This window comes from Heterodontus francisci, chromosome 13 (assembly GCF_036365525.1).
Source record: "Heterodontus francisci isolate sHetFra1 chromosome 13, sHetFra1.hap1, whole genome shotgun sequence".
NCBI lineage: Eukaryota > Metazoa > Chordata > Chondrichthyes > Heterodontiformes > Heterodontidae > Heterodontus > Heterodontus francisci.
In genome coordinates this window covers 1571470-1596559 of record NC_090383.1, presented here as the reverse complement: position 1 = coordinate 1596559, position 25090 = coordinate 1571470, and the positions used below count along the sequence as shown (strand labels likewise).

The 25090-nt window shown below is 41.3% G+C and overlaps 1 protein-coding gene across 1 annotated transcript in view; it reads right to left on the bottom strand.

Moving 5' to 3' along the window:
• Positions 1-13763: 13763 nt before the first annotated feature.
• zgc:66455 (uncharacterized protein LOC393502 homolog) overlaps positions 13764-25090 on the bottom strand; it is a 28317-nt gene continuing 16990 nt past the window's right edge. The window contains exons 3-8 of the mRNA XM_068045645.1: positions 22951-23001; positions 18548-18645; positions 18393-18457; positions 16456-16616; positions 15283-15432; positions 13764-14116 (exon numbers count right to left, since the gene is read on the bottom strand). Of these exons, the coding sequence (XP_067901746.1) occupies positions 13920-14116; positions 15283-15432; positions 16456-16616; positions 18393-18457; positions 18548-18645; positions 22951-23001 (722 nt within the window). The 3' untranslated portion in view covers positions 13764-13919. The remainder of the gene's footprint in view (positions 14117-15282; positions 15433-16455; positions 16617-18392; positions 18458-18547; positions 18646-22950; positions 23002-25090) is intronic.

The following is a 25090-nucleotide window of genomic DNA, read 5'->3' as shown; positions in this document are numbered from 1 at the left end:
TTTTAAATGTTGTTTTATATCTTAGTAGTGTTTAAGAATTTAGTTTTTCTAATTAAACAGTTAGTTTGTTAATTTAAAGACACCTGGTTTGGTTAGCCTCATTCGGGGGTTAATAGAAAGTACAATCTGGCTGGGTCTCTCCAAGTTGTAAAGTTTGAAATGATATGTTAGGCACTCTGTGGAGTGACGGGATTGAATTAACAGTGCATTTCTCCCACTTCAATCAGAAGCATATAATTTTGATTGGGGGTTTTGACTGGAGCGGTCGGTCGTAACACTCAATGACATTACCATCACTGAATCCCCCACAATCAACATCCTGGGGGTTTACTATTGACCAGAAACTTAACCGAACCAGCTATATAAAATACTGTGGCTACAAGTGTAGGTCAGAGGCAAGTAACTCACCTAACTCCCCAAAGCCTGTCCACCATCTACAAAAAGGTAGAAATCAGGAGTGTGATACAATACTCTCCACTTGCCTGGATAGTTGCAGTTCCAACACATGAAGCTCGACACCATCCAGGGCAAAGCAGCCTGCTTGATCGACACCCCATCCATCACCTTAAGTATTCACTCCCTCCATCATCAGTACACTGTGTACTATTTACAAGATGCACTGCAGCAACTCACAAACGTTCCTTCGACTGCACCTTCTAAACCCCCCTTCTCTAGCACTTAGAAGCTAAAGAGCAGATGCATGGGAACACCACCTTCAAGTTCTCCTCCAAGTCAGGATGGTGTGACTTGGAACTAGATCACCGTTTATAATGGGACTTGGTAAGACTGGGGTGGGGAGGCTTAGACCTTAACAGCAATGGGGTGAGATTGCTAAAGGTCGACAGATGAGAGCTTGTGGTTTGGCAGAGTTAGGAAGAGGTACAGAAAGTGCAGTTTGGTGCACGAATGGATTCCTGGAGTCTCAGGTTAGGAGATGCCCAGCACTAATCTGTAAACTCAAAACATTGAATTGATTAGTTTTTGGAAAAATATCCTGGTTCGCTTTAACAGACAAATATCACAGCGGCAATGAATATGCAGTCTCCACTCTGCCCCTCGAATAAATACATGGGGGCTTTCAAAAAGCATTTTAGTTTTCAACTCGACAAATTAACCATGAATGGGAATGCTGACGTAAAATACTTGGGTTGGAGCGGGGGGGGGGAGATAGAGTTTTCAACCAATGTTGTCTGTAAATGGCCCGTTATCCCATCAGTCATAAATTTCCTCAAATTTGTCCAAGAATTCCTTATTCACCCTATGGAAGCCCAAGAGCAAATAGGTTTGTGATGAGGTCAATGTACAAAATGGTTACCTGATGTAGCACTGGAATTTTACCCAGGCAAAAGGTTATTTCACTTGCCTCCAGCAACTGGATCATTTAAAAGGAATTAAGTGATTAAACACAATAGAACGTGTGCTCAGAGTTATAAATCTGTCAACTCATCGCTTGCATTCAAAAACAAACTGAAACACTGTTTATGCAAAGATGCAAGTTCTGTTGCACTGAAAAATAATTTATATTTCAATTGTAAACAAGGTATGATAGGCACACGGTCTTGTTCCAGTCAAACTGGATCTTTACACATTTCTTTCTCTGTTCTCAACTCAGTCTTCATCCTTCCCCAAAGACAACAAACAATTTCCCATCAAAGTGCAGGATTTTTTTTTTTACCTTTTAGCACCTTGAAGGAAGATTTTCTTAAGTGGAGGAGAAAATGATGCCAGATTGTCCATTATCTGGGAAATCGACAAAACAAGATTAACAGAAAATATTAATTTTTTGGCTGCCCATGTCCCACATTTGAGGGGGAGGGGGGGGGGGTGGTGGAAAAATCAGCAACAGATGATATGTTTTAACTCTTACCAGAGTCTTAACAGATTGCAGGACCTTCTTTTCTAGATGTCGAAAGTTCTTGTAGACAACATTTACCAATTCTATTCCAGCAGATACTTTCAGTAAGTGGCCTGTGTTTTTATGAAGAAAGTTTAGGTTTAAAAAAAGAAATCAACCATGTAGAAAGGGGAGAAAAAAAATTGCAAATTTGGGTAACTTTTTCCAGAAAATTCTATTCATTAATATTCTCATATTTGATAGTTATATCCTTAACAGTCTTCATGCCAACATTGTACAACACAATTATTCAAAACACTGTAAATCTAGAGACTTTGCTAAATAATGAACTTTAATGTCCAACTTCTGTTGCAGGTCTCTAAATCCCTCGTTCAGCTCCCCTGCAGGGGTCTGAATCAGTCTGCATTATCTGCTTAACAGTTGGTTTACTTAATACATCAGCAAAAAATCTAACTAAACCCAATGCCACTGCTACGTTTGAACTCTCTGCATCCAATTCATCCTATCGGGATGACCTTTGAACTGTCCAAGGAGCCAATTGTATAAGTAGACTTGAACTGAAAATATCCGATTAAAATCATTTTCAAAGATATTGACCAAAATCCAATCTTACATTTTACACCTGATGAATAAAGTGGACACCTAGGTACAATTTAACTAAATATTAAATCCATATCAAAGCAAATTAGGAGTATGAACATTTACAGGGGCACAATTTTTTTGTAAAGTAATTTAACACTTTGGGCTGAACTTTACCTGCCCCTCGACACCTTGGGTTACAGCAGGGAGGCACCTGCCTTGACCAGAGTCGTCGAGAAGGGCCTGTCGCATATTACCGGCAGCGGGCGGATCTCAGTGTGGCGGTTTCCCCCCCGCATGGAGTTCTGAGCTGAGAACCTGGTGGGGGGAGTAATAAATTTTCAGGGAGGGTGGGAGGAGCAGAGACATCAATTTTTATTGGATGTGGGGATGGTGGGATGGGGTTGAAGGGCAAAAGACTGAAGGTTGGGGGTGGGGGGGGGGGGGTGGTGCAATGTTCAAGTATTTGATCAATTAATGGTAATTTCAGCTAATGAAATGACCATTGGAGGGGGGGGGGGGGGGGGTGGGGTTGGGGAAGGGACCCATTAATAAAAATCAGTAATGTTTTCCCTTTAAAAATGAAAAATAATTGAGGGCTAAAAGACCCTTAAAAATGGTGGCTGCACGGTGGCACTGGACGCAGTTGCCAGGGACGTGGGGGTCAGTCCCCTCTACATCAATCAGGGTGGCAGCTCTGCCTCCTCTATTTAAATGAGCCCCTGCGCAGAATATTGCGGGGGCACAGCAGCTGCTGCAAAATGGGTTCAGCCCTTTGCATTTATAAACACAAAAAGTTATGCTACAAATGCACAGGGGACACTATTGGGTTAAAAATTGTGCCTGGCTCCCCATCAAAACAGAAATGTTTGGCAAACATCTTTTCATAAAAGGCATTAATCTTTGATAGTTACAAAACCAAATGAGGTATAGAAAAATATATTTTAAGTTTCAATCACATTTTTTCAAAAAAAGACAGGCCAATGAATTGGTACAAAAATTCCTGCTGCAGTGATCAGTGGAAAATTTCTTTGAAAGTTACAATCCTTCAGTTTCCCAACATTCCAAATCACAAAGCACTTACCAGGATACGGCACATATTTACACAATACAAGAGGACCAATAAATGGTTAGTGTACAATGCATTCAAGGGAAAGTGTACTGGGTCACTGGAGTTTAAAAAAGGTTTAGTTCACAATGCATTGGTCAGTTGTCAGAGAATTGGAACCAGGCTGTACACAAATACCACTTTCACAGTGTAGTGTAGTTCGATTCAGACTAGAGCAACATGTAGCAAGCCCAGTGTTTGTAGCCTTCATTCTAAGCAGTGTCTAGGCTCTAGTAAAACAGCATAAATTATACATAAGCTGTACATTAGAATTTCAAAAAGAATTAGCCTAGGAGATTATAGATGTTAAAACTCTCAGCATGTTATCCTACCAAAAACAAGAAACTCACCAATATCTTCATGCAGTTTTGGTATGAATGTTGTCCATGTAGGAGTCGGTGAAACCGTAGATGGTTCAACTGCATATTCAGCATTGAGGAGGCTGGTTCCATCAACTGGATTTATTGTAGCAACACCATACCAGGCTGCATCAAAAGATGGGGTAAAACTCACGAGTATCCACAGGCTCTCTGTCTGCCACTCCACTTCATAAGTATGAGATTCATTACTACTCAACACACTGGAATTTGCTTTCGACGACTCGCTTACATGGGTTGGTACAATTTTTAATTCTGTTTCATGGTTTTGATAAATGGCAGTCGGTATAATATCCTGAGACGTGTATGAATTCTGGCATTTAGTTTTCATCCATACGTAACTGTTCAATGAAAGAGTTGGTAACAGTGTCAACATTCCATCAAAACTGTCTGAATAGATCAGTGCCGATTCTGTCACTGGATCATTGGCCGTTCCCGTTGGGGTGTCAGGCTCACAGAGCTCATGGTGTTTAATTTTACTCTGCATGTGTTTATAGGACATTTTCCTCCTCCCTACAGTACAGTCAAACAATTTTAACGGGCTTGTCCCAATTCCATCAAATCCACCAGAATGTGCAGAATTCACTACATACTCCTTCTGGTCTGATTCAGAAGATGGGGTAATTCCGTAGATAATATTTTCAAGGATAGTGGCTGAATGTACAAGATCTACAGATTTGTATGTCATCTGTGAATGAGGTTCAACCACTGGTCTAGAATCTGAGCACTCTCTCCCTTGGTTTCTGAAATCGTCTTTAACTTGGCTATAATACTGTGTGGGGTTTATCGCCTTCCGATAGGGAATTACAGAAAACCAAAACCCTGAAGTTGCTGAATAGCTGATTTGCCTGTGGCATCGAGGGTCACTAAAGGTGCTAGACTTGTCAAACTTGCAAGTAGCCAGATTTCTTTCAACCCTGGAAGGTTCCAGAATACGTTGAGAATTCAGAATATCTCCGTTATCTTTGATTGAAGGTTTTAGCCATTCAGAATTAACTGAGAGCATCTGTGAAATGATGGTTGGTTTGAGAGATGAATCTCCAGTAGAATCAGTTTGAAGGACTGAAGTCCTCAAGGGACCAAATTGTCTTGTAAATTCCAGAGGCTGTTCACAGCAGCTGCTAGGTGGTTGGGTGAATAGAATGTTGGGTGCAAAGTTTGATACATGATGTTTGGCAGATATTTGTACTCTTTGCTCAGGGACTGAAAGATCTCCAGTTGCTGCAGGAGATTGCTGCCTGCTTATTCTTGCTGTTGGTTGGTTGGTAGTGTCCCTCCATTCTTTCCCATAATCCTGCAAGATGGGTTCTGGAGCTTCACTATACAATAATTTCTTGGGCTGAACCCAATGCAGTTTTTCATCAATCACAGCCTCTATTCCAACAACTGGTGTTGAAACATAAATTTGCTGGAATATTTTGAAAGGAGGCGATATTAGTACAGAGTCCGATGAAGTACTTGGCATTTTACTGTCCTCATAGACCTGATATTTTATATGGAAGCGTCTGTTAGAGTGGTTTGGATTTCCCTTAGAAAAGAAGGTGATCTGCACTGCCAAAGCACGAACGATAATATCATGACGAGTTTTATTGAGACAGGCTTGTAGCACATGACTGACTACATCTGCAGACACTTGGACGATGACAATTTCATCCTGATTCCAGTTACAGTCCTCCTGTGAGATGAATCCATGTACTTGCAATTCAATCTGTTTCCAGTGAGGTGCAGAAATGGTCCAGTTACACCAGATATACTCGTCGTAAGTGCTGGGGTAAGCTGGAGAAAAGAATTCACCAGAATCTCCTCTGATGGTTATGTGACAACTCCTCACTGGAAAAATGATCCCAGAGAAAAGACCCTCTATTTCTGAAATTAGAAATTTAAAAATATTGTACTTTAAAAAAAAAAGCATGCATTCATGTTGAGAAATAACACTGCTAGGGAATTAAACGTTTTTCAATTTTTTTTAATACCCATCAACATGAAGAAACAGCCCTGTCAGATTATTCTACATGTGCCCCATGTTATTAAAATCCTTATACTTTAACACTCGTCAGCACCATTTCTTGAACTTCCGAATTCTCACAAGACCTAGATTTGAATAAAGTTACCAATTAATATATGATGCATCATTTGTGAAATGTAGTCATATTTTCACACAAAATTCAAGGAGTGAATCTCCCACGATGAACTGCTAAAACTGAGGAATTCTCCATTTCTTTCTCAACCTCAATAGGATGCAACATAATTCAAAAAACAAGATATGCCATCTTTTACAGGGATATTTTCCAGATCTGAAAAAGGGCCAGAATGCTGCATTGTTTAATGACCTACATCTCACTAATCCAGATCAGCTTTTGTAGGATCCAAAAATCAAGACTTGGTTACAAGGGAAGGTTATAAAAACAAAAAGGGCCTCTACTTCAGATTGCAATTGGGAGATTGTTGATGCTAAGAGTTTGTCTGTCACAGAATGAAGATATTTTTCCATTGCTTTTACCTTAAGAGTTCAACACCAGGGAAAAACAACAAAAAAAACAAACATTCTCTGAAATCTACTGCATAATCCAGGTAATGTAGAGTACAAAAGGAGGGAACAATCTTAGTTTATGGCTAATTTGACTTTTAAAACAAGTCCAAGATAAAACAGGTTGCATCTATATAGCACTTTTAAACATAGCAAGGCATCCCAAGATGTTTCACAGCTGCATAATCAAAAATTGCAATGGAGCCAAAGATGATTGACCCAAATTTTTGGTTAAGAGGTAGTTTTTAAAAAAGGAATGGAGTGTGTGTGGTGGAGAGGCGGAGAGATTTAGGGAGGGAATTCCAAAGCCAAGGGCACAGGCAGCTGAAGGCACAGCCATCAATTGTGAAGGGGACTTTCCCCATTTCCTTCACAAGAGGCCAGAGTTGGGGGAACAGAGATCTGAGAGTTGTAGAGCTGGAGATTAGAGATAGCAACAGGAGAGGCCATGGAGGGATTTGAACACAAAGGATGAGAATTTTATAAAGCCTAGCTGGACTGGGAATCCATTCCAGTGAGTACACAGTGCTGGTGAATGGGACTTGGTAAGAGGTAAAGGTATGGGCTTGGTAAGGTAAAAAGGTAAAGGTAGTGGCAAAGGGACCTTGGTGTGTTTGTCCATAGATCTCTGAAGGCAGAAGGGCAGGTTAACAGGGTGGTGAAAAAGACATATGGGACACTTGCCTTTATCAATCGAGGCATAGATTACAAAAGCAGGGAGGTCATGTTGGAGTTGCACAGAACTTTGGTAAGGCCACAGCTGGAGTACTGTGTGCAATTCTGGTCGCCACATTATAGGAAGGATGTGATTGCATTGGAGGGGGTGCAGAGGAGATTCACCAGGATGATGCCTGGGATGGAATATTTAAGCTATGAAGAGAGTTTGGATAGGCTTGGGTTGTTTTCGCTGGAGCAGAGAAGACTGAGGGGTGACCTGATCATGCCCCTCATAATCTTGTACACCTCAGACAGGGTGGATAGGGAGCAGCTGTTCCCCTTAGTTGAAGGTTCAGTTACGAGGGGGTCACAAGTTTAAGGTGAGGGGCGGGAGGTTTAAGGGGGATTTGAGGAAGAACTTTTTTACCGAGGCTGGTAATGGTCTGGAATGCCCTGCCTGGGAGGGTGGTAGAGGCGGGTTGCCTCACATCCTTTAAAAAGTACCTGGATGAGCACTTGGCACGTCATAACATTCAAGGCTGTGGGCCAAGTGCTGGCAAATGGGATTAGGTAGACAGGTCAGGTGTTTAAATGCATCAGTGCAGACCTGATGGGCTGAAGGGCCTCTTCTGCACTGTATTATTCTGTGATGGGCTGAATTTTGGAAGAGCTCAAGTTTATAAAGATGTTAGCCACCCAGAAGGGCATTGGAATAATGGAGCCTGAAAGGCAACAAAAACCATGGATGAAAGTTTCAGCAGATGGGCTGAGGTGGGGCAGAGACAGACGAAGGCTCTCAAAGAAAATTACAAGCATCCCTTTCACAGAGAGGAACCTCAAGACATGTTCTGCATTTGTGCTTATGATCAACTTCCTCAGGACCAAACCCATAGTTTAGCATTTGGCAAGTTACAAATTAAAGGTCTGTGATCAAAACCTTCTTCGTTCAAGTGGGGTAAATCTCTCCACTTAGCATCTGAATGTCTTTTAATGGGAGTCGATACTCACACTGCCTATATCTACATGTATAATATTGTGATTCAAGCCATGGACGAGTCTTTCACCCATGTTCTGCTTCAATTTCTTCCAAGGTGACAGTGAACACTTGGATAGACAAGATTCAATGCGAATTGTTAAACACTATTTTACATCACATTATAATCCTCATGGAGATCACAAACCTAAAGAACCCAATCCACTAACTAACCCCAATTTAGAAATAAAAGACAAGATTTCACTTATACCAATGCAAAAACCAAACAAACAGTTCAAATCAATGTAATGTATCTATCTCAAAGATTACATATCAGATACAAAAGATAGATCTTAATTCTTTTGGAAAGCCCCCTCAGCACCAATACCAGACAAAGTCCTTCAGCTCTGAACTTGAAGTAGATCTCCAGATCCTGGTATTCCAATATGCACACACTGATTTCCATTCAATAGAAGTTCCTCTGCAATCTGAACTCCACAGATACAGTCTGCACTAAAATGGAGCACCCTTCTGGACTTCTGTGGTTTCTCAATAGTCCTGATGGTGGAGCTTCACCAGTGTCACATTAAAGTAACTCTAAGTCACTGAAAATGGCTGTAACAACTTGTTTGCACTGAGGGCCAGCTCCCAGAAAATAGGTTCCAATTACAGCAGCTTGTCTCCAAGAGTAGCTTGCTGCTTTGTTTCCACGCACTGCAGAGTGATCTGGTAAACTAAAAGCTGAGCTCCAGTCACATGTCTCTGGTCATACCTCTGATCACAGGACGGTTTGTTTTTACTGGATAGAACCAGTTAAAACAAGGACTCAGAAAAAAAAACAAGCTTTGAATCTCAAAGTCAGTGCCTAGCACAACATTCAACTGTTCAGATAGCAGTCAGCATGCTTGGACTCCATCACAATGAACAGATAACGAATGATCACTTCCACTTATTCCAATTAATGCAATTTGTTTTGACAGAATATATACGTAATGAATGCCTGCACTTCCTCAGCTGGTCATCTTATTTCAAACCAAATAACTCCTCTGCATGCCTACAGCCCAGGGCTAAATCTCTTCCAGCCATTCCTTGTCTACTCCTTCACAGAACGGGATCAAAAAAGGAGTTTTCCCCAAGACTAGATGAGGTGTTTCCACCCCCCCCCCCCCATTCCTCAGACATGCCAACAAAATGACATGAAGTCCCTCAGGATAAACACTTTATTTTTTAATCTAGGAGCTTTTTTCTTTCTCCCCACAAAAAAAAAACCTTAGAAATACACTTTTGCTTTAAAACATTACATTTCAAATCCTCTCTAAAATAATTAAATCATCAAGACTGGACAAACCGTTTACTACATTTTAACTTCTGCATTCAAGAAACCAACTACCTTGGTGGAGATGATCATACACTCCCACAGGTATGAGAAGCAATGAATGAATCCTCAACACTGTAGTAGAGTGAAGATTCTTTAGATTAATACAAGGCACTGCAGCACATCTGCTCTTGACCAAAGCACAGTTACAGAAGATTACTAAATGAGTTTTCCATGAAGCCTGTGGATCAAGGTTGGAGTGTGAATTGTTGTCAAGGAGCCATCGGACTAATTTTGTATCACTAGTGAGCTTGAATGTCTATAAAAATATTAGGTCACTAAGTTATGCTTCGAGAATTTATATTGTTCTGCCAGCTTTTCTAATCTTTGCCACCTTTTCACCCGAGTTTAACGGAATAGGATTGGTCAGTCAAGAAACTGAATTTGCATATCTGCACTTTGACAGTTGGAAGTAGAGTCCAGGTGAAGGAGTCAGTGACAGTCACTCCAGCACAGATTCCTCACTCCTATTGATTCCAGACTGATTCAGTTGCCAGAACAGAGTCAAGCATTTGCATCTTCAGAATTTACACTCCTGGATATTTGACAACATAAAAAAAAAATTAAAAAGGAAATGCAATTTGCCCAACAGGGAAAGTTGGTGCCAAAACCTTTTGGCTATTTTGCCTCAAAATTAAAGTCTAAAGCCAATAATTTTAAACATTTTACTTTAAATTCTTCCTCCATCTCTGCCCATTAAAACACACCTGAAATGAGTGTGGAGACTGAAGAAATTGATGGGACAATACAATCCAAGTAAACTAATTTACTCCAAACCATTTACAACTATAGCAGACGAGATTGAGACACTCCAGATCAGGGATGCTCAACATTATTTAAAAAAAAAAAAAATCAATCAGCAACTGGACAGCATGATTTCAGTAACATGAGCTCCTATACACAAAAAGCCAAAACCCCTCTCCCTATGGCCCTCAAAAGTCCTTCATACAAACACTCCCAAGCTATCTCATCTCCTTATTCCCTTGCCCAAAGCTTGGCTTGAAAGTGGAGTTAGAGGTTTCATTGTCTAAACCCACCCATCAGGAAGCAGCTGTTTCTACTTCTCCCAGGGCATTTCAAGGTCTGCAGCTCAGCATCCATCCCATGGCCTGCACTTCTCACTAGGTGGACAACTACAGAACCAGTCAGCCAGAACTCATCATGTATCTCCATCCAAACTCTTGGGCAGAAGAGTTAAACATTTCAGGTGGTGAGAGAAGGGGTGGGTTGCCCAAGATCAAGGTAGCATTCAACTGAATGTAGCATCAAGGAATCCCAATAAAACTGAAGTCAATGAGGGAAATCAGGGAAAAACGCTCCAGTGACTGGGGTCGCATCTCATACAAAAATGTTGCTTGTGGTTTTTGGAGACCAATCATCTCAACCCCAGGACATGGCTGCTGGTGCTCTTCAGGGCAGCACTTTGGGGCCAATTATTTTCAGCTGCTTCATTGTGGGATGTTCAGCTCCATTCACAACTCCGCAGATATGAAACAGTCCGTGTCCACATGCAGCAAGACCTGGATAACATTTAGGCTTGGGCTAAGTGGCAAGTAACATTTGCACCACAAAAGTGCCAGGCAAATGACCATCTCCAACAAGAGAAAGTCTAACTAGGTCTGAACCTGAGTTGCTTTTTTGTAGAAAACTCACCTGACTCCACAAAGCCTGTCCACCATCTACAAAAGCAAAGTCAGGAGTGTGATGTAATATTCTCCACTTGCCTGGACGAGTACAGCTGCAACACTAAGCTTCTCAACCGAAACATTCACTTGCTCCCCCAGCGGCAGCAGTGTACACTATCTACAAGATGCACTGCAGCAACTCAAGGTTCCTTCGACAGCCTCTTCCAAACCTTCAACCTCTACCACCTAGATGACCAAAGGCAGCAGATGCATGGGACCATCACCTGCAAGTTCGAGTCACATACCATCCTGACAAACATCTAAAGTGGAGTCAAAATCCCTTCCTAACAGCACTGAGCACCTTCACCCCACAATCGCAGTGTTGCAAGGCAGCTGCTCTCCACCCTCCCCTCAAGAGCACCTAGATATAGTCAATAAATGCCAGTGATGCCTGCATTCTGAAAATCAATTAAAAACTCCAGCTTTCCATTGAAGTTAAACCCAGTTTAATGCATTTTCTAAGAGAATCAGCACAGGACAGATGAATGGTGCATGTGGGCTGTATTTGGCTTAGGGACTAATTGATGAACGACGCCCAACCTAATCACAGGCACAGGGTGAGGGTGGGGAGAACTTCACCTGCTCCCATGTAAAGTTACAGCTGAGCAGATGAAAGAAACAGACTAATTTACCAGGGCAGGCATGGAAGAGATGCTGAGAAATTAGATGGGTTTTACAGAAATGTAAACCATTGACAAAAATGTAATCTGCTTAGTCCCAAATGCAAACCAGTTCAGCCTGGTTAATAAACAGCTTGGAATAGATGAGCAACAGAAAAAGGAAACCTTTCATTGACCATGAAAACAATTACCTGGGGTTTTCAATCAAGATTAATTGACTTTACTGAAAGAATGATGGGTGGACTGACAGCTAGTTTTTAAATCTAACACCTTTCAGGACCTCACGATGCCCCAAACCACTTCAGCTAATTAATTACTTTAAGTTTAGTTACTGTTGTAATGTAGGGAAATGTGGCAGCCAATTTGTGCATTGCAAGATCACCGAGTTAAAAGATCCGATTCTGTTTCAGTGACCTTGATTGTGGGATAAATACTGGCCGAGACACTGGGGAAATCTCTCTGCTCTTTGAGTCGGAATGTAGGATCTTAATCCCACCCGAGGGAGTGGGCAGAGCTTCGGTTCATAATTGTAGGTCAGTCCCTGTTCTCAGACCACAATGTTTGGCAATGTGAAAACTGGCAGAGTGTCAGAATATTCACCTTTATCTGCTGCAGATTGCACTGAAGAGATTTTGTACAAAAACTGGACTTAACCCACAATTCGTTCTAGTTCCTGTTCAGCAATTTTATTTGCAAGATGTTTTTTTTTAAAAAAAACTGTACTTCTTGGAATGTCTTTTTAAAAAGACGTTTCTAGTGCACAAGTACCTGATGTGATGCATAATCAGTTTTGAAAAGTGAACGATTACCAGGATTGCCAAGGCAATTGTAGAGACTGCATTGAACACCAATTTAACATTAATATGTGGAATAATGTGTAATTTAAAAGGCAAGGCTGTTTTTTTTTCAGTAGCTTAGATATAATGCCTTTCATTATTTTGCAAAAAGTTATTCTAATGAATACACCAATTGTCTACACAAGATCTGAATAAAGTAAATCGATATAAAAAGGGAATATTTTCTCCCTGCAGACAAGGTGCAAATACTTTGATTTACAAAACCAGAGCATTCTAGTGCAGATTTAAATTCAAGAGAAACAAAGAAAGTATTTTAAGGAACCATCATTTATTTTCACTTCCAGATATAGCATTCAGGAAGAGTTAATACAAAGGGTACAGTTTAACCTTAATCCAAGAAACACATTCATCATATCCCAAACAAAATAACTATTTTAACAACTCTTCAATAAAGGACAGAATTAATTGGTTAGTTCCATACAACAAAAACACTATACAAGGATCTTTATATTTTAGGTATCTTCATTCCTGTAAAGAGAAGCTTTCAATGATAGTGGATCCTCGAGCACAAACAGCCTTGAAATTTTAAAGCGTCAAATCACATGAATTGGAATATTCAAGGTTCACAGATTTCTATTAGAACCAATTTTCTTTCAAGGGCAGGGAAATAAAGTTGTAATATTCCAAGTAATTTAATGTGAAATAAATAGAATATTTTATTTACAGTTGAACCAACATTCTTCCTGCTATTGTGTTCTGTTCTTCACTGTTTATCATCCTATCTTCACCAGCTCAAGTCATCACATGTGTGAAGTCACCTAAACACTGGAGACTAGCAACATCACAGGATTCAGACCTCAAATCCCAAAGTTGTTCTAATCTTTAACCCTATGTATAGGGCTTAAACCAGATTTGGTTTGAAGAAAAAGTTGATAAACATACAAAACACAGCAGTTAAAGAACGTGGCTTGGGGGAAGTTAGAATCTAAGCAATGGGAAATCTGCAGCCACTTCTACTCAAACACTTGACAGTCAGATTATGCAGATGGCTATGTCAATGATAGAATGTGAAGGAACACCAATTGGAAATGTGTTCTATGGCAGAATCGGATCACAATTTTCAGCATTACATATCTTCATTTCAAAACTGCAGGTAGGCAAGTTAGTAAAAGCAACACAGTACATGAGCATGAGTGAACCAATTAATTTCCGATCCTAACCCATTGTCTCAAAAGTAGAAAATCCATAATTGTTTTTGCACTGTGCTAAACTCAGTAATTAAAGTTGTCGTCAGCCATATCTTCAAGTGGCTCAATTTTAAGAACATGGAGTCATTTTTGGTTTCACAAGAATAATCCTTCCCTCCTTATTTCTTCTGGAGGAAGTGAAGGTTGATGTCTTGCTGTGAACGATCTGAACTCTGGTCACAAGCAATGACCCTCTTATTTTGTCTTTTACTCATCACAAAAAGGAGGGTTAAGATTATGGTCAGGATCAAAACTACACACAGGATAAGAACAGCTAGGATTTCATGAAAACCAAGTGAAGAGCCAAAGCCAGATTCTGCAAGAAAAAAATATCTGCTTAAATTTTCTAGGAACACTTGGCTTCTATACAAGAGCTTTGGACATGAATATCATATTGAAACAAAAAAAAAAACACATAAGTACACAACGTTGCTTCTACCAGCCTTTCCTTTCAATAAAAGGGAACAATTGGTGTAAAGATTCTTCTCCTGCTTCCTGAAATTTTAGAGTGTGATTTGACAGTTGTGGTACCACTGCTGAGGTTCAGAGAAAGCTCCCGTGGCAACAGTATCATTGCTGAAATGAAGAGCAATATATATATGGGTGATTGTGGTTTCTGTAGAATGGTCTGATGTGTAGGAAAGGAGGGAATGCTATAGCTTTAGATCAACATTAAGAACACAGAGCACCAATTACTTAGTTCAAATAAAATGAGAAAAATCTTAGTCCAAATTATTTCCCATCAAACCTTGTAAATCCTCTCCATTGTCCTTCAGTTTTTGCTACAGAGAAAAAAAACCTCCAAAACAACTGCACCAATGACTGGGAAATTAATTTGAGAGATATAGCTGCTCAATTAAAACACCAGGAATGTCAATTAATGATTGATACTGTACAAAGAAATAAAATTAAACTTCACAGCCAAGCAGAAATAAAGATCTAATTTTTTTTTTTTAAGTTGGAAAGTAAATATTTCTCAAGATTATGATTAAATCAGATTCATGAATTCATGTTGGGATGGGGGAAAATATCCTGTTGCAATAAAACCTTTTATAAAAATGGATTTCTCATTTTCTCTATTTCCCATTTGAAAATTTCCAATAAAATGGATATTCTTGTAAATGAATCCTGATACAACTCTCACTTTGAACACACTCTTCCTTTAGGAGATATCTATAAACTGTTCACATTTAAAACAGAAGGAAATGTTATAGGGGAAATAATTCAGAATATCAGTACCTTTAAAAATAATACAATGGGAACAGCTAACAGACTCCTATTACATTCCAGTTCCATACTGGATTCTTAGAATAGGTTTTGCTAGGAACTGAACTGGTTAGCATGCAAATTAGTGAGGAAACATGGACACTTAAAAATAGTTAAGTAATCTTTAATTAGTTGTATGAAATTTGGCTTTCAGAAGTGAAGTATTTTGCCAGTACCCATTTTAATTCTTGCACATGCACATTAATTCATAAATACCTGATTTCACATGAACACAGCCAGTGCCAGAAGCAGTCAGGGAACGGTCTTTAAATCCCTCTGCACATTGACAAGAATAGAAACCAAAGGCATTGAAACAGTTGGCTTCAGGGTCACACATTGAAAGCCCCGACGAGCACTGATCCACATCTGCAAAATATGAAGAATGCATCAAATGGTCAGCAAGCTTTCTCTATATATTCATAGCAATTACAGGGTCAATTTCTGTAAAATGTTACTAATGCCAACCTGTATTAAAAATAGTTCAGTGTCACACACACCAGGCGTGCAATGGTACAACAATCAGGTACTAAGCTGAGTTATAAAAACTGACTTTTTTAAAAAACCTTTGTATGCAAAAGGTGAACAATGCATCCAAAATGGCCACCGAACAAAAGCTTGGCTTTTGTGTATTCAAACTGTGAAGAAAAAAAAAGACAAATCTTCAAAGCCAAGGGGTGTCAATTGAACCCATCCTAAAACATCCCAGAATTGAATGTCTTCTTCTGAAAACAGAGATGTGAAGTAGCCACATCCTGGGCCATTGAGATCACCACGGGGAAGAGATCAGAGGGTCTCCCACCAGGTGGTGGGAATTCACACAGCTTTACCTTAAAAAAAAACAGAGGGAGGGAGGGTGTAAATTAACATCCAGTAGCTAGAAGGCATATGCCTGCTGTAGAATCCTACATCTATACTAGACGTGATCCACTGTCTTCAACTAAACTTTCAATTAAGAGAGACCTACAATCATCTCAAACCTGCACACATTGGAAACTTGATTTGAGAAAATTTAACAGGTTTTACTGGGACCTCTTCCACCCACTCCTCCAACTAAAAAAAAAAAAATCACTTTCCTTTTCCCCCCCCGTGTATACGCGCAAGCGAATGCACGAGTGGATGCGGTTGCAACAATTTCGGGATAAGGTGTACTGACCAATAAACAATTGATTTTTTTTTTTTTTTAAAAACCTGCCACTGTTTTTGAAAAATAAACCAGAGGGGTTAAACCATAAAAAGACACTTGGTGTGGTCAGGTGGGGAATTGAACAGCAGGAACCATCCACATTGCACTACGTGGCCCTAACAGCTTGAAAAGGAATTTCAACTATAGTCTGTAAAGCTACATAATTAAAGCATTTATAAATTTTCTTTTAAGCACAAGTGAACTACCTTCAACTGATGTTGAAAACAATATGGCTTTTCCATGTCTTAGATTAGCTACAGATTTTTTCTGCAGTTGGTTTATCCGACTCGCGAGTGAAATGTAGACATCTTCTCCACCAGGATTGAAGTAAAGCCAATAGATAAAGAACAGACCTGGAGTATCGATCCTGAGTTTGAAGGATAAAAGCAGAATTACAGGAAATAAATATTCTATTTATTACAACTGAGACAGGAAGAGTGCACCGTTTATTCTAGTTCCACTTCACCACAAATCACAACACATATTTTAAAAACTTTCCCACTTACCGATAGTCAGACTCTATTTTTAATCCAATAAAACACACCAACCAGGTTTCTTAAACAAAATTTTCAGATTATAAAACAAGTCTTAACCAGTAATGAAGTAAAACAAACAGATTGAAATATAAAAGCTCCTTTTAAAAAAAAAAAAACTTTAGCCTCTTACACACACACACAGGTTAACCAAAAAAAAAAAGGAATTTTGCTTTCGGGCTCTTTACAAAACAAACAGTTAAGCTGAATACTTGCTCATTCTTGAAGCGAAAGAAGATATGGAAAGATGTTCTTTGTTTTAGTTTGGCATCCTAAATACATATAGACAGCGGTCACTGGGATCTTCCGAGAACAGCTCTTTTCATGCGATGTTGATGATCAGTTTGGGTAGACTTTCCAAGAAATGCAGCTAGAGGCTTTAGATAGACCAGGGTTGTCCAGCCTTTGAGCGGAGGGCCACATTATGATTTATGCTCGGCCAAGGGGCCAGTGAGCAAATTTCAAAAGATAAAGGCATGAAAAATTTCTTTAAAACAACAAAATGTGCATTTTTGTGAAGCTTTAAATGAAAAGACTAAATTTATCTCGTCACTATATCGAAAACTGATTATACTGACATACATAGTGACATTGGGTGGGAGGTCCCACCCACTGGCCAAAAAGTCAGTGGTGAGCCCACCTTCACCGGGCCTAAGAGCCACACTATTATTTTATGCCCCCTAGGCCCTTAACTGACCTTGGGCGGGACTTCCACCCCTCTGAGGCAGGAAGTCATACCTCCAAGAGCTACCAGCCAATCTGCAGGCCAGCAGCTCAGTCCCAGCAGTACCACCGGGAGCAGTGACCACTGCTGGGACTGCACCCAGCCACAGCAGCAAGAAACACGCCAGTCCAGAAACAAAGCAAGTGTCTGGGGCCTCGCCAGGGACAACCAGCCAGGGCCTGGTGAAGCGGGAGGTGGGGTTCAGGTTGGATGCCCTCCATGGGCACAAGGTGCCCAATCAGCTACAGGCTCCCCCCTCCCCCACAAGCCTGCAAGGAGGCTGTCCGGCAGCAGGAGGGGGCCCTTAAGTGGCAGTTGATTGGCCTGGGACAGGCAGGCTGTTTCTCAGTTGCCCCTTGCAAAATTGCAGTGGGGGCAGGAAGGGGATAAAACAGCACCCCCAGCTTCCCAATTTTATGACCCCCTCCCCTTCCCACCAGGCCACTCCTGCAGGGTTGAGGGGATGTCAAACTCCAGCCAACATTGCAGTTTAATAGGTAATTCTCTGGATGACTCCATCACATTGAAATTGATATTATGGAGTTTATAGAAAATGAAGATTAAACTGATTTTGTATATTCACATTCCAACATTTGAAATGCCATATCCTTTGGGCAGCCCCCTCCTTCCAACACTACCCCCACTGTGTGGGTAACATACCTTCCCTTGTACTGACTAGGAACACAGCTAAGATATTGATCGATTGTCACTGAACTCGCAACTGCTTCATCTGAACATCTAGGGCCACAAAATGGTTTATGAAATGATCCAATCCAAAGCAAATTTCACTAAAATTACCAGAACCCAAAATAAAACATGACAAAATCTCTAAGTGAACATCCACTCCAATGTGTGTTATACAATATGGAAACCATTTAGAATTTACCTGCGAACACTTCGAAGGAGCAATTCCTTAAGCGAAGGAGAAAATGTTGAAAGCTTTTCTGTAACCTGGGGTTGGAGAGAGAAAAAAAAAAAAAGAGATTTTAAAATTAAAAATGCACTGTGCACTCAGCATAAGGAATGCACTCAATAACTCACCAGATTTTTCATAGACCTTGCAACTCTTTTCTCTATTCCTTCAAATTCCTTGAAATTGCCTTCAAACTTCACTTCAAAAGATACTTGAAACAAGTAGTCTGTAGAAATGTAAATATGTTGACATTAAAAGCAATTAGGGATCTTGTTCCCACTGTTTGAAATACCCCAACAACCCATCACATTAAAAATACTTCACCTTGATTTACTGAATTGTTAAAACTGCTCAGATTTTGAGCGTTTCTATAAACTTTTGGTCTAATAACCAGAGCCCCAGATTCATTGGTTCCCTTCACAACTAAAACACTAGGATCATCTTGGTGAATCTCTTGTATCCATTCCATGTCCTCATCCTTCCTAAATAACAATGAGTGAAATCGGTCTTTGTATTCCTACCAAAGCGAGGGCTAGTATCAGACATCCACTTCCCCACCCCCCCCCCATGCCCAACTGTCTTTTCAATGTTTTTCCAAAAATATACTTTGTTCATTAAATTTGTAAAAGTATATTACATAACTGTTCAAATTTGACACTAAAGTGCAACATAGATCAGTTTCTTTGAGTACATGAGGTGACACACTACATTTACCATTACAGGTGATATTTACAATGTACCTTTACATTCATGTCAAACATTCTCTGGTCCATACAGCCCGAGGGGCTTTTACAAGGGTTCTAGCCCCTTGGTATACTATGGAGGGAGGACCTTGCACAGGGATCTTTCCCCACTGAGCCTGTGGTGGCTGCCCCAAGTTTTAATGAATTCCTCAGCACAGAGTCCTGGACCTTGGAATGTGCCAGTTTGCAACACACTTTTGTCATCAGCTCCCAAGATCAGCAGGTTTTGGACAGACCAAAGAAGTGTGCCTTTCACAGAAGTTGATGGTCCTCGAGCAGCAGTTTATGTTTATTGTGGTGTGTCCGCTGGGAACAGCCTATAAATGCACAGAGTCCTGCATTATGGAGCTGCTCGGGATGAAGCTCAACAAAAACCATTGCATCTCTTAGCAGACCAGCTTTGCAAAGGCACATTCCATAAGACAGAAACTGGTCATGTGGAAGCAATGCTCAGTCTCCATTGTGAAGACGACCCTGGTCATCAGGTGTGAGGCACTCTATTGCTTTACATGGCACAGGTCTGACCCATAGCCCACTCCTGCAGTAATGGTCACCCAAGCCATCCAGTGTTTTATCTGGGGATTGAAAATGGACAATATCCACAGGGATAATGTTCCAACCTCTAGATAAAGGCAGGGGAAAAAAAAACCACGTTCAACATTGCTTGATGGCCACCTTGGTGTGCAGCTGCATCAAACGGAGCATAGACCATTGATGTACCAACACCAAGAGTCACTAATGTACTGAGGTCTCACTGTCCAGTGTTGTGAAGATTGGCTCTGGCCATGTTGCCACAGAACACTTCATTCAATTGGACTGTGCCATATCACCTGACCCTCATGTAAAAGTTTGTACAGAACAAAACACCTTTGACAACAAGTCATGCAGTGGTCCGATTTAACTTCCGAGGCCCTGTGGGAAAAGGAGATGGACCTTATCAGGTGGCTCTCGAAGCAGACTGTTAAACTCATTTGGCGGAATGTCTCCTTACCAGAGCTTTTAAACAAGCACCAAGATGTAGCTTGGCTGGTGGTGAGAAGGGCCCTCCCCATCAGATCCTTCCTGCATGCCCAGTGCATCACTACCTCCGCACGCTGCTCTTGAAACGACTGATGGGGGGGGAGGGGGGGGGGGAAACACGAGACCTTTGTCTACATTTTTCTGGAATGTGTCAATTATCTTTTAAACTTGAGAAAGAAACTGTTCATAGTCTAAAATGGGCTGCTGAATCACCATGATAAAACAGGCAACACAGCCCAAGATCAATTTCACCCTCATGTCCATTTTTAAGACACTTTTTTTCTTTTCAATTCATTAATGGGATGTGAGTGTCACTGGCTATGCCAGTATTTATTGCCCATCCCTAATTGCCCTTGGGAAGGTGGTGTTGAGCTGCCTTCTTGAACCGCTGCAGTCCATGTGAGGTAGGTACACCCACAGTGCTGTTAGGAAGAGAGTTGCAGGATTTTGACCCAGCGACAGTGAAGGAACGGTGATATAGTTCCAAGTCAGGATGGTGTGGGGCTTGGAGGGGAACTTGCAGGTGATGTTCCCATGTATTTGCTGCCCTTGTCCTTCTAGTTGGTAGAGGTCGTGGGTTTGGAAGGTGCTGTTTAAGGAGCCTTGGTGCATTGCATCTTGTAGATGGTACACACTGCTGCCATTGAGAGTCAGTAGTGGAGGGAGTGAATGTTTGTAGATGGGGTGCCAATCAAGCGGGCTGCTTTGTCCTGGATGGTGTCGAGCTTCTTGACTGTTGTTGGAGCTGCACCCATCCAGGCAAGTGGAGAGTATTCCATCACACTCCTGACTTGTGCCTTGTAGATGGTGGATATGCTTTGGGGAGTCAGGAGGTGAGTTACTCGCCTCAGGATTCCTAGCCTCTGACCTGCTCTTGTAGCCACTGTATTTATATGGCTACTGCAGTTCAGTTTCTGGTCAATGGTAGTCCCCAGGATGCTGATAGTGGGGGATTCAGCGATAGTAATGCCATTGAACGTCAAGGGGAGATGGTTAGATTCTCTCTTGTTGGAGATGGTCATTGCCCGACACTTGTGTAGCACAAATGTTACTTGCCTCTTATCAGCCCAAGCCTGGATATTGTCCAGGTCTTGCTGCATTTCTACATGGACTGTTTCAGTATCTGAGGAGTCACGAATGGTACTGGACATTGTGCAATCAATGAACATCCCCACTTCTGACTTTATGAAGCAGCTGAAGATGGCTGGTCCGAGGACACTACCCTGAGGAACTCCTGCGGTGATGTCCTGGAGCTGAGATGATTGACCTCCAACAACCACAACCATCTTCCTTTGCGTTAGGTATGACTCCAACCAGCAGAGGGTTTTCCCCCGATTCCCATTGACCTCAGTTTTGCTAGGGCTCCTTGATGCCATTCTCAGTCAAATGCTGCCTTGATGTCAAGGGCAGTCACTTTCACCTCACCTCTGGAGTTCAGCCCTTTTGTCCATGTTTGAACCAAGGCTGTAATGAGGTCAGGCGCCGAGTGGTCCTGGCGGAACCCAAACTGAGCGTCACTGAGCAAGTTATTGCTAAGCAAGTGCCGCTTGATGGCACTGTTGATGACACCTTCCATCACTTTACTGATGATTGAGAGTAGACTGATGGGGTGGTAATTGGCCAGTTTGAACCTGTCCTGCTTTTTGTGTACAAGACATACCTGGGCAATTTTCCACATTGCAGGGTAGATGCCAGTGTTGTAGCTGTACTGGAACAGCTTGGCTAGGGGCACAGCCAGTTCTGGAGCACAGGTCTTCAGTACTATTGCCGGAATGTTGTCAGGGCCCATAGCCTTGGCAGTATCCAGTGCCTTCAGTCGTTTCTTGATATCACGCGGAGTGAATGAAATTGGCTGAAGTCTGGCATCTGTGATGCTGGGGACTTCAGGAGGAGGCAGAGATGGATCAACTTGGCACTTCTGGCTGAAGATTGTTGCAAATGCTTCAACCTTATTAGCCTATTTCTACCGTGTTTTTGCTCTCTTACATACCTAAAAGGATCGAGGAAACCTTGATTTTTAAAAAATTTTGAAAGTGGATCAGCTTGCCCTCCCACTTTTAAAGATTTGCATATCCAATAGAGTCTTTTGTGACTGCCTCCAATGGCCCTGAAAAGATGGAGGTGTCATTTCAGATGGAATTAGACAGGCATATTGTGGAATTGAAGCCACATGTGGTCCCAAGTGGCACAGTGGCGCAGTGGTTAGCACCGCAGCCTCACAGCTCCAGTGACCCAGGTTCAGTTCTGGGTACTGCCTCTGTGAAGTTTGCAAGTTCTCCGTGACAGCGTGGGTTTCCGCCGGGTGCTCCGGTTTCCTCCCACAGCCAAAGACTTGCAGGGCGATAGGTAAATTGGCCATTGTAAATTGCCCCTAATAGAGGTAGGTGGGAGGAAAATTGAGGGAAGGTGGGGATGTGGTAGGAATATGGGGTTAATGTAGGATTAGTATAAATGGGTGGTTGATGGTTGGCACAGACTCGGTGGGCCGAAGGGCCTGTTTCATTGCTGTATCTCTCTATGACAAGCAGGTAGGATGAGGAAGCCATTTGGGTTTTTATCATTCCATGGTTGTTTCATATATTAACTCAAATAATTCAATTTCTGGATTTCAGTTTCACCATTTGCCATTTTAACCCCTGACTTCGGTCATATTCAAGTTACCATTTATAATCAGAAATTACTGAGAAAATGTCTGTAGTTGCAGTGCAAATACATTTATGGAGATCTCCACAAAACCACATCTTCAATTTGAAGTTTCAAATCTTTACCTCCAGGATAGAGTTTTGGTGGATCAGGTAATTCATGAATGATCTCTGCAGCTGCAAAAAAGAGAAAAATACATTTAAGTCACAATTGCATGGAATGACAGAGTAAAGCCAATTTTAAGCAGCATGGCTTTGGGAATGACATCTCAATTGAATAAGCTATTACATTGAAGCCAGTTTTGTTCCAACAGAATTTAAATACACAGGTTTAATGTCAACAATGAATTTAAATTGGCTATAAAATTAGTTTTCTAGATGGTTACAAGGCATCAAGTAATTTGCTCAATAGACAAATAACAAACTTTGTGTTCAGTACAATACAACATATGAATTAAGAGGACTTGGTCTCTTGCCTGCTCTGCCATTCAATAAGATTACAGCTGATCGGTTTGTAACCTCAACTCCACATTCCCACCAAGCCCCGATAACCTTCCACCCCCTTGCTAATCAAGAATCTATCTCTGCCTTAAAAATATTCAAAGACTCTGCTTCCACTGCCTTTTGGAGGAAGAGAATTCCAAAGACTCACGACCCTCAGAAAAAAAAAAAAAATTTCTCTGTCTTAAATGGGGAACCCCTTATTTATAAATAGTGACCCCTAGTTCTAGATTCTCCCACAGGGAGAAACATCCTTTCCACATCCACCCTGTCAAGACCCCTCAGGATCTTATATGTTTCAATCAAGTCACCTCTTACTCTTCTAAACTCTAGCAGATACAAACCCAACCTGTCCTCGTAAGACAACCCACACATTCCATATAAAAAGAGCACCAAAACTGGTGTTCACATCACAGAAGCTGATTGGAATAAAACATCTCTTCTGGCTACTTCCTTCAAGATCCCCCACCCCAGAGAAATGAATGGCCAGATCCAGAATCGGAGCACAGATAAATTTGTAGATTAACTACAATCACCTTGGTTACAAATTAGCGTCCTCAATGCAGTGGCAGTGAAAAAAAAAAAATCAGTTTAAAGGAAATGTGTCTAGCGGACAGTTACAAATGGACAGAGCCATACATCTTTCAGCACAGCTTAATCTTCATTTGTAATAAATGCTAGAAGAGGATTGTGTTCAAGGCATAAGCCAATGACATTCATTCACACATTCCCCAATTACTCAAGTCTTTAAGTGATGTGATAAAAATAAAGTCCAAGGACATTGAGTACATCATGCTTTGAAAGCTTTATAGAATTTTCTAGAGGGAGATTGACCACAGCTTTTTTTTTTTTTTTATTTATTTTTTAAATTTGTTCGTGGAATGTGGGTGTCACTGGCAAGGCCAGCATTTGTTACCCATCCGCAATTGCCCTCAAACAGAGTGGCTTGCTAGGAAATTAAGAGGCAACCACATTGCTGTGGGGCTGTAGTCACACGTAGGCCTGACCAGGTAAGGATGGAAGATTTCGTTCCCTAAAAGAGGACATTAGTGAACCAGATGGGTTTTTAAACAAACAATGGTTTCACAGTCATTAAACTTGCTTTTTAATTCCAATTTCACCATCTGCCATGGTGGGATTTGAACCAGTGTCCCAGAGCACTAGCCTGGGCCTCTGGATTACTAATCCAATGACATTACCACTACACCACTGCCTCCCCTTTTGAAATGTCACTTTAGGATCTCTAGTACAAGACTCATTACTGTAAGCATAGCTGAACGTGAATAAACTTAACCCTCAGACGTGAAGGGATTCTTCCACGTAACACACCTTTGAAAAAGGAGCTGCTGACCAATATTAGGGTAATTTCTTACCAGAATCACCAGCAACAAATTTGCTGATACAAGTTTAGAGTTTGCGCCAAGCTGGGGGCACCAACAGTAAAAGGTGCAGTGACCCAAGACACTTCAGTGAACACAATTACTTTAACCATGTGTGTACAGGTTCAATGTCACATGTCACTTTTCTGAACCAAATCCATTAGGGCCAGGGCGTGCACCGAAACCTGGAGGGAGTGAGTAGCCATGGTATACCACAAACTGAGCATGTGGGGGCAGCGATCTCTCTCCATTGTGGTGAAGAACCTGGTCGTCAGGTGCGAGGCACTCACTTTGTTGCTGTACGTGGCGCAGGTCTGGCCCATACCCCACTCCTGTGCTGTGGCGGTCACCCGAGCCATTTTCCGCTTCATCTGGGGATCCCAAAA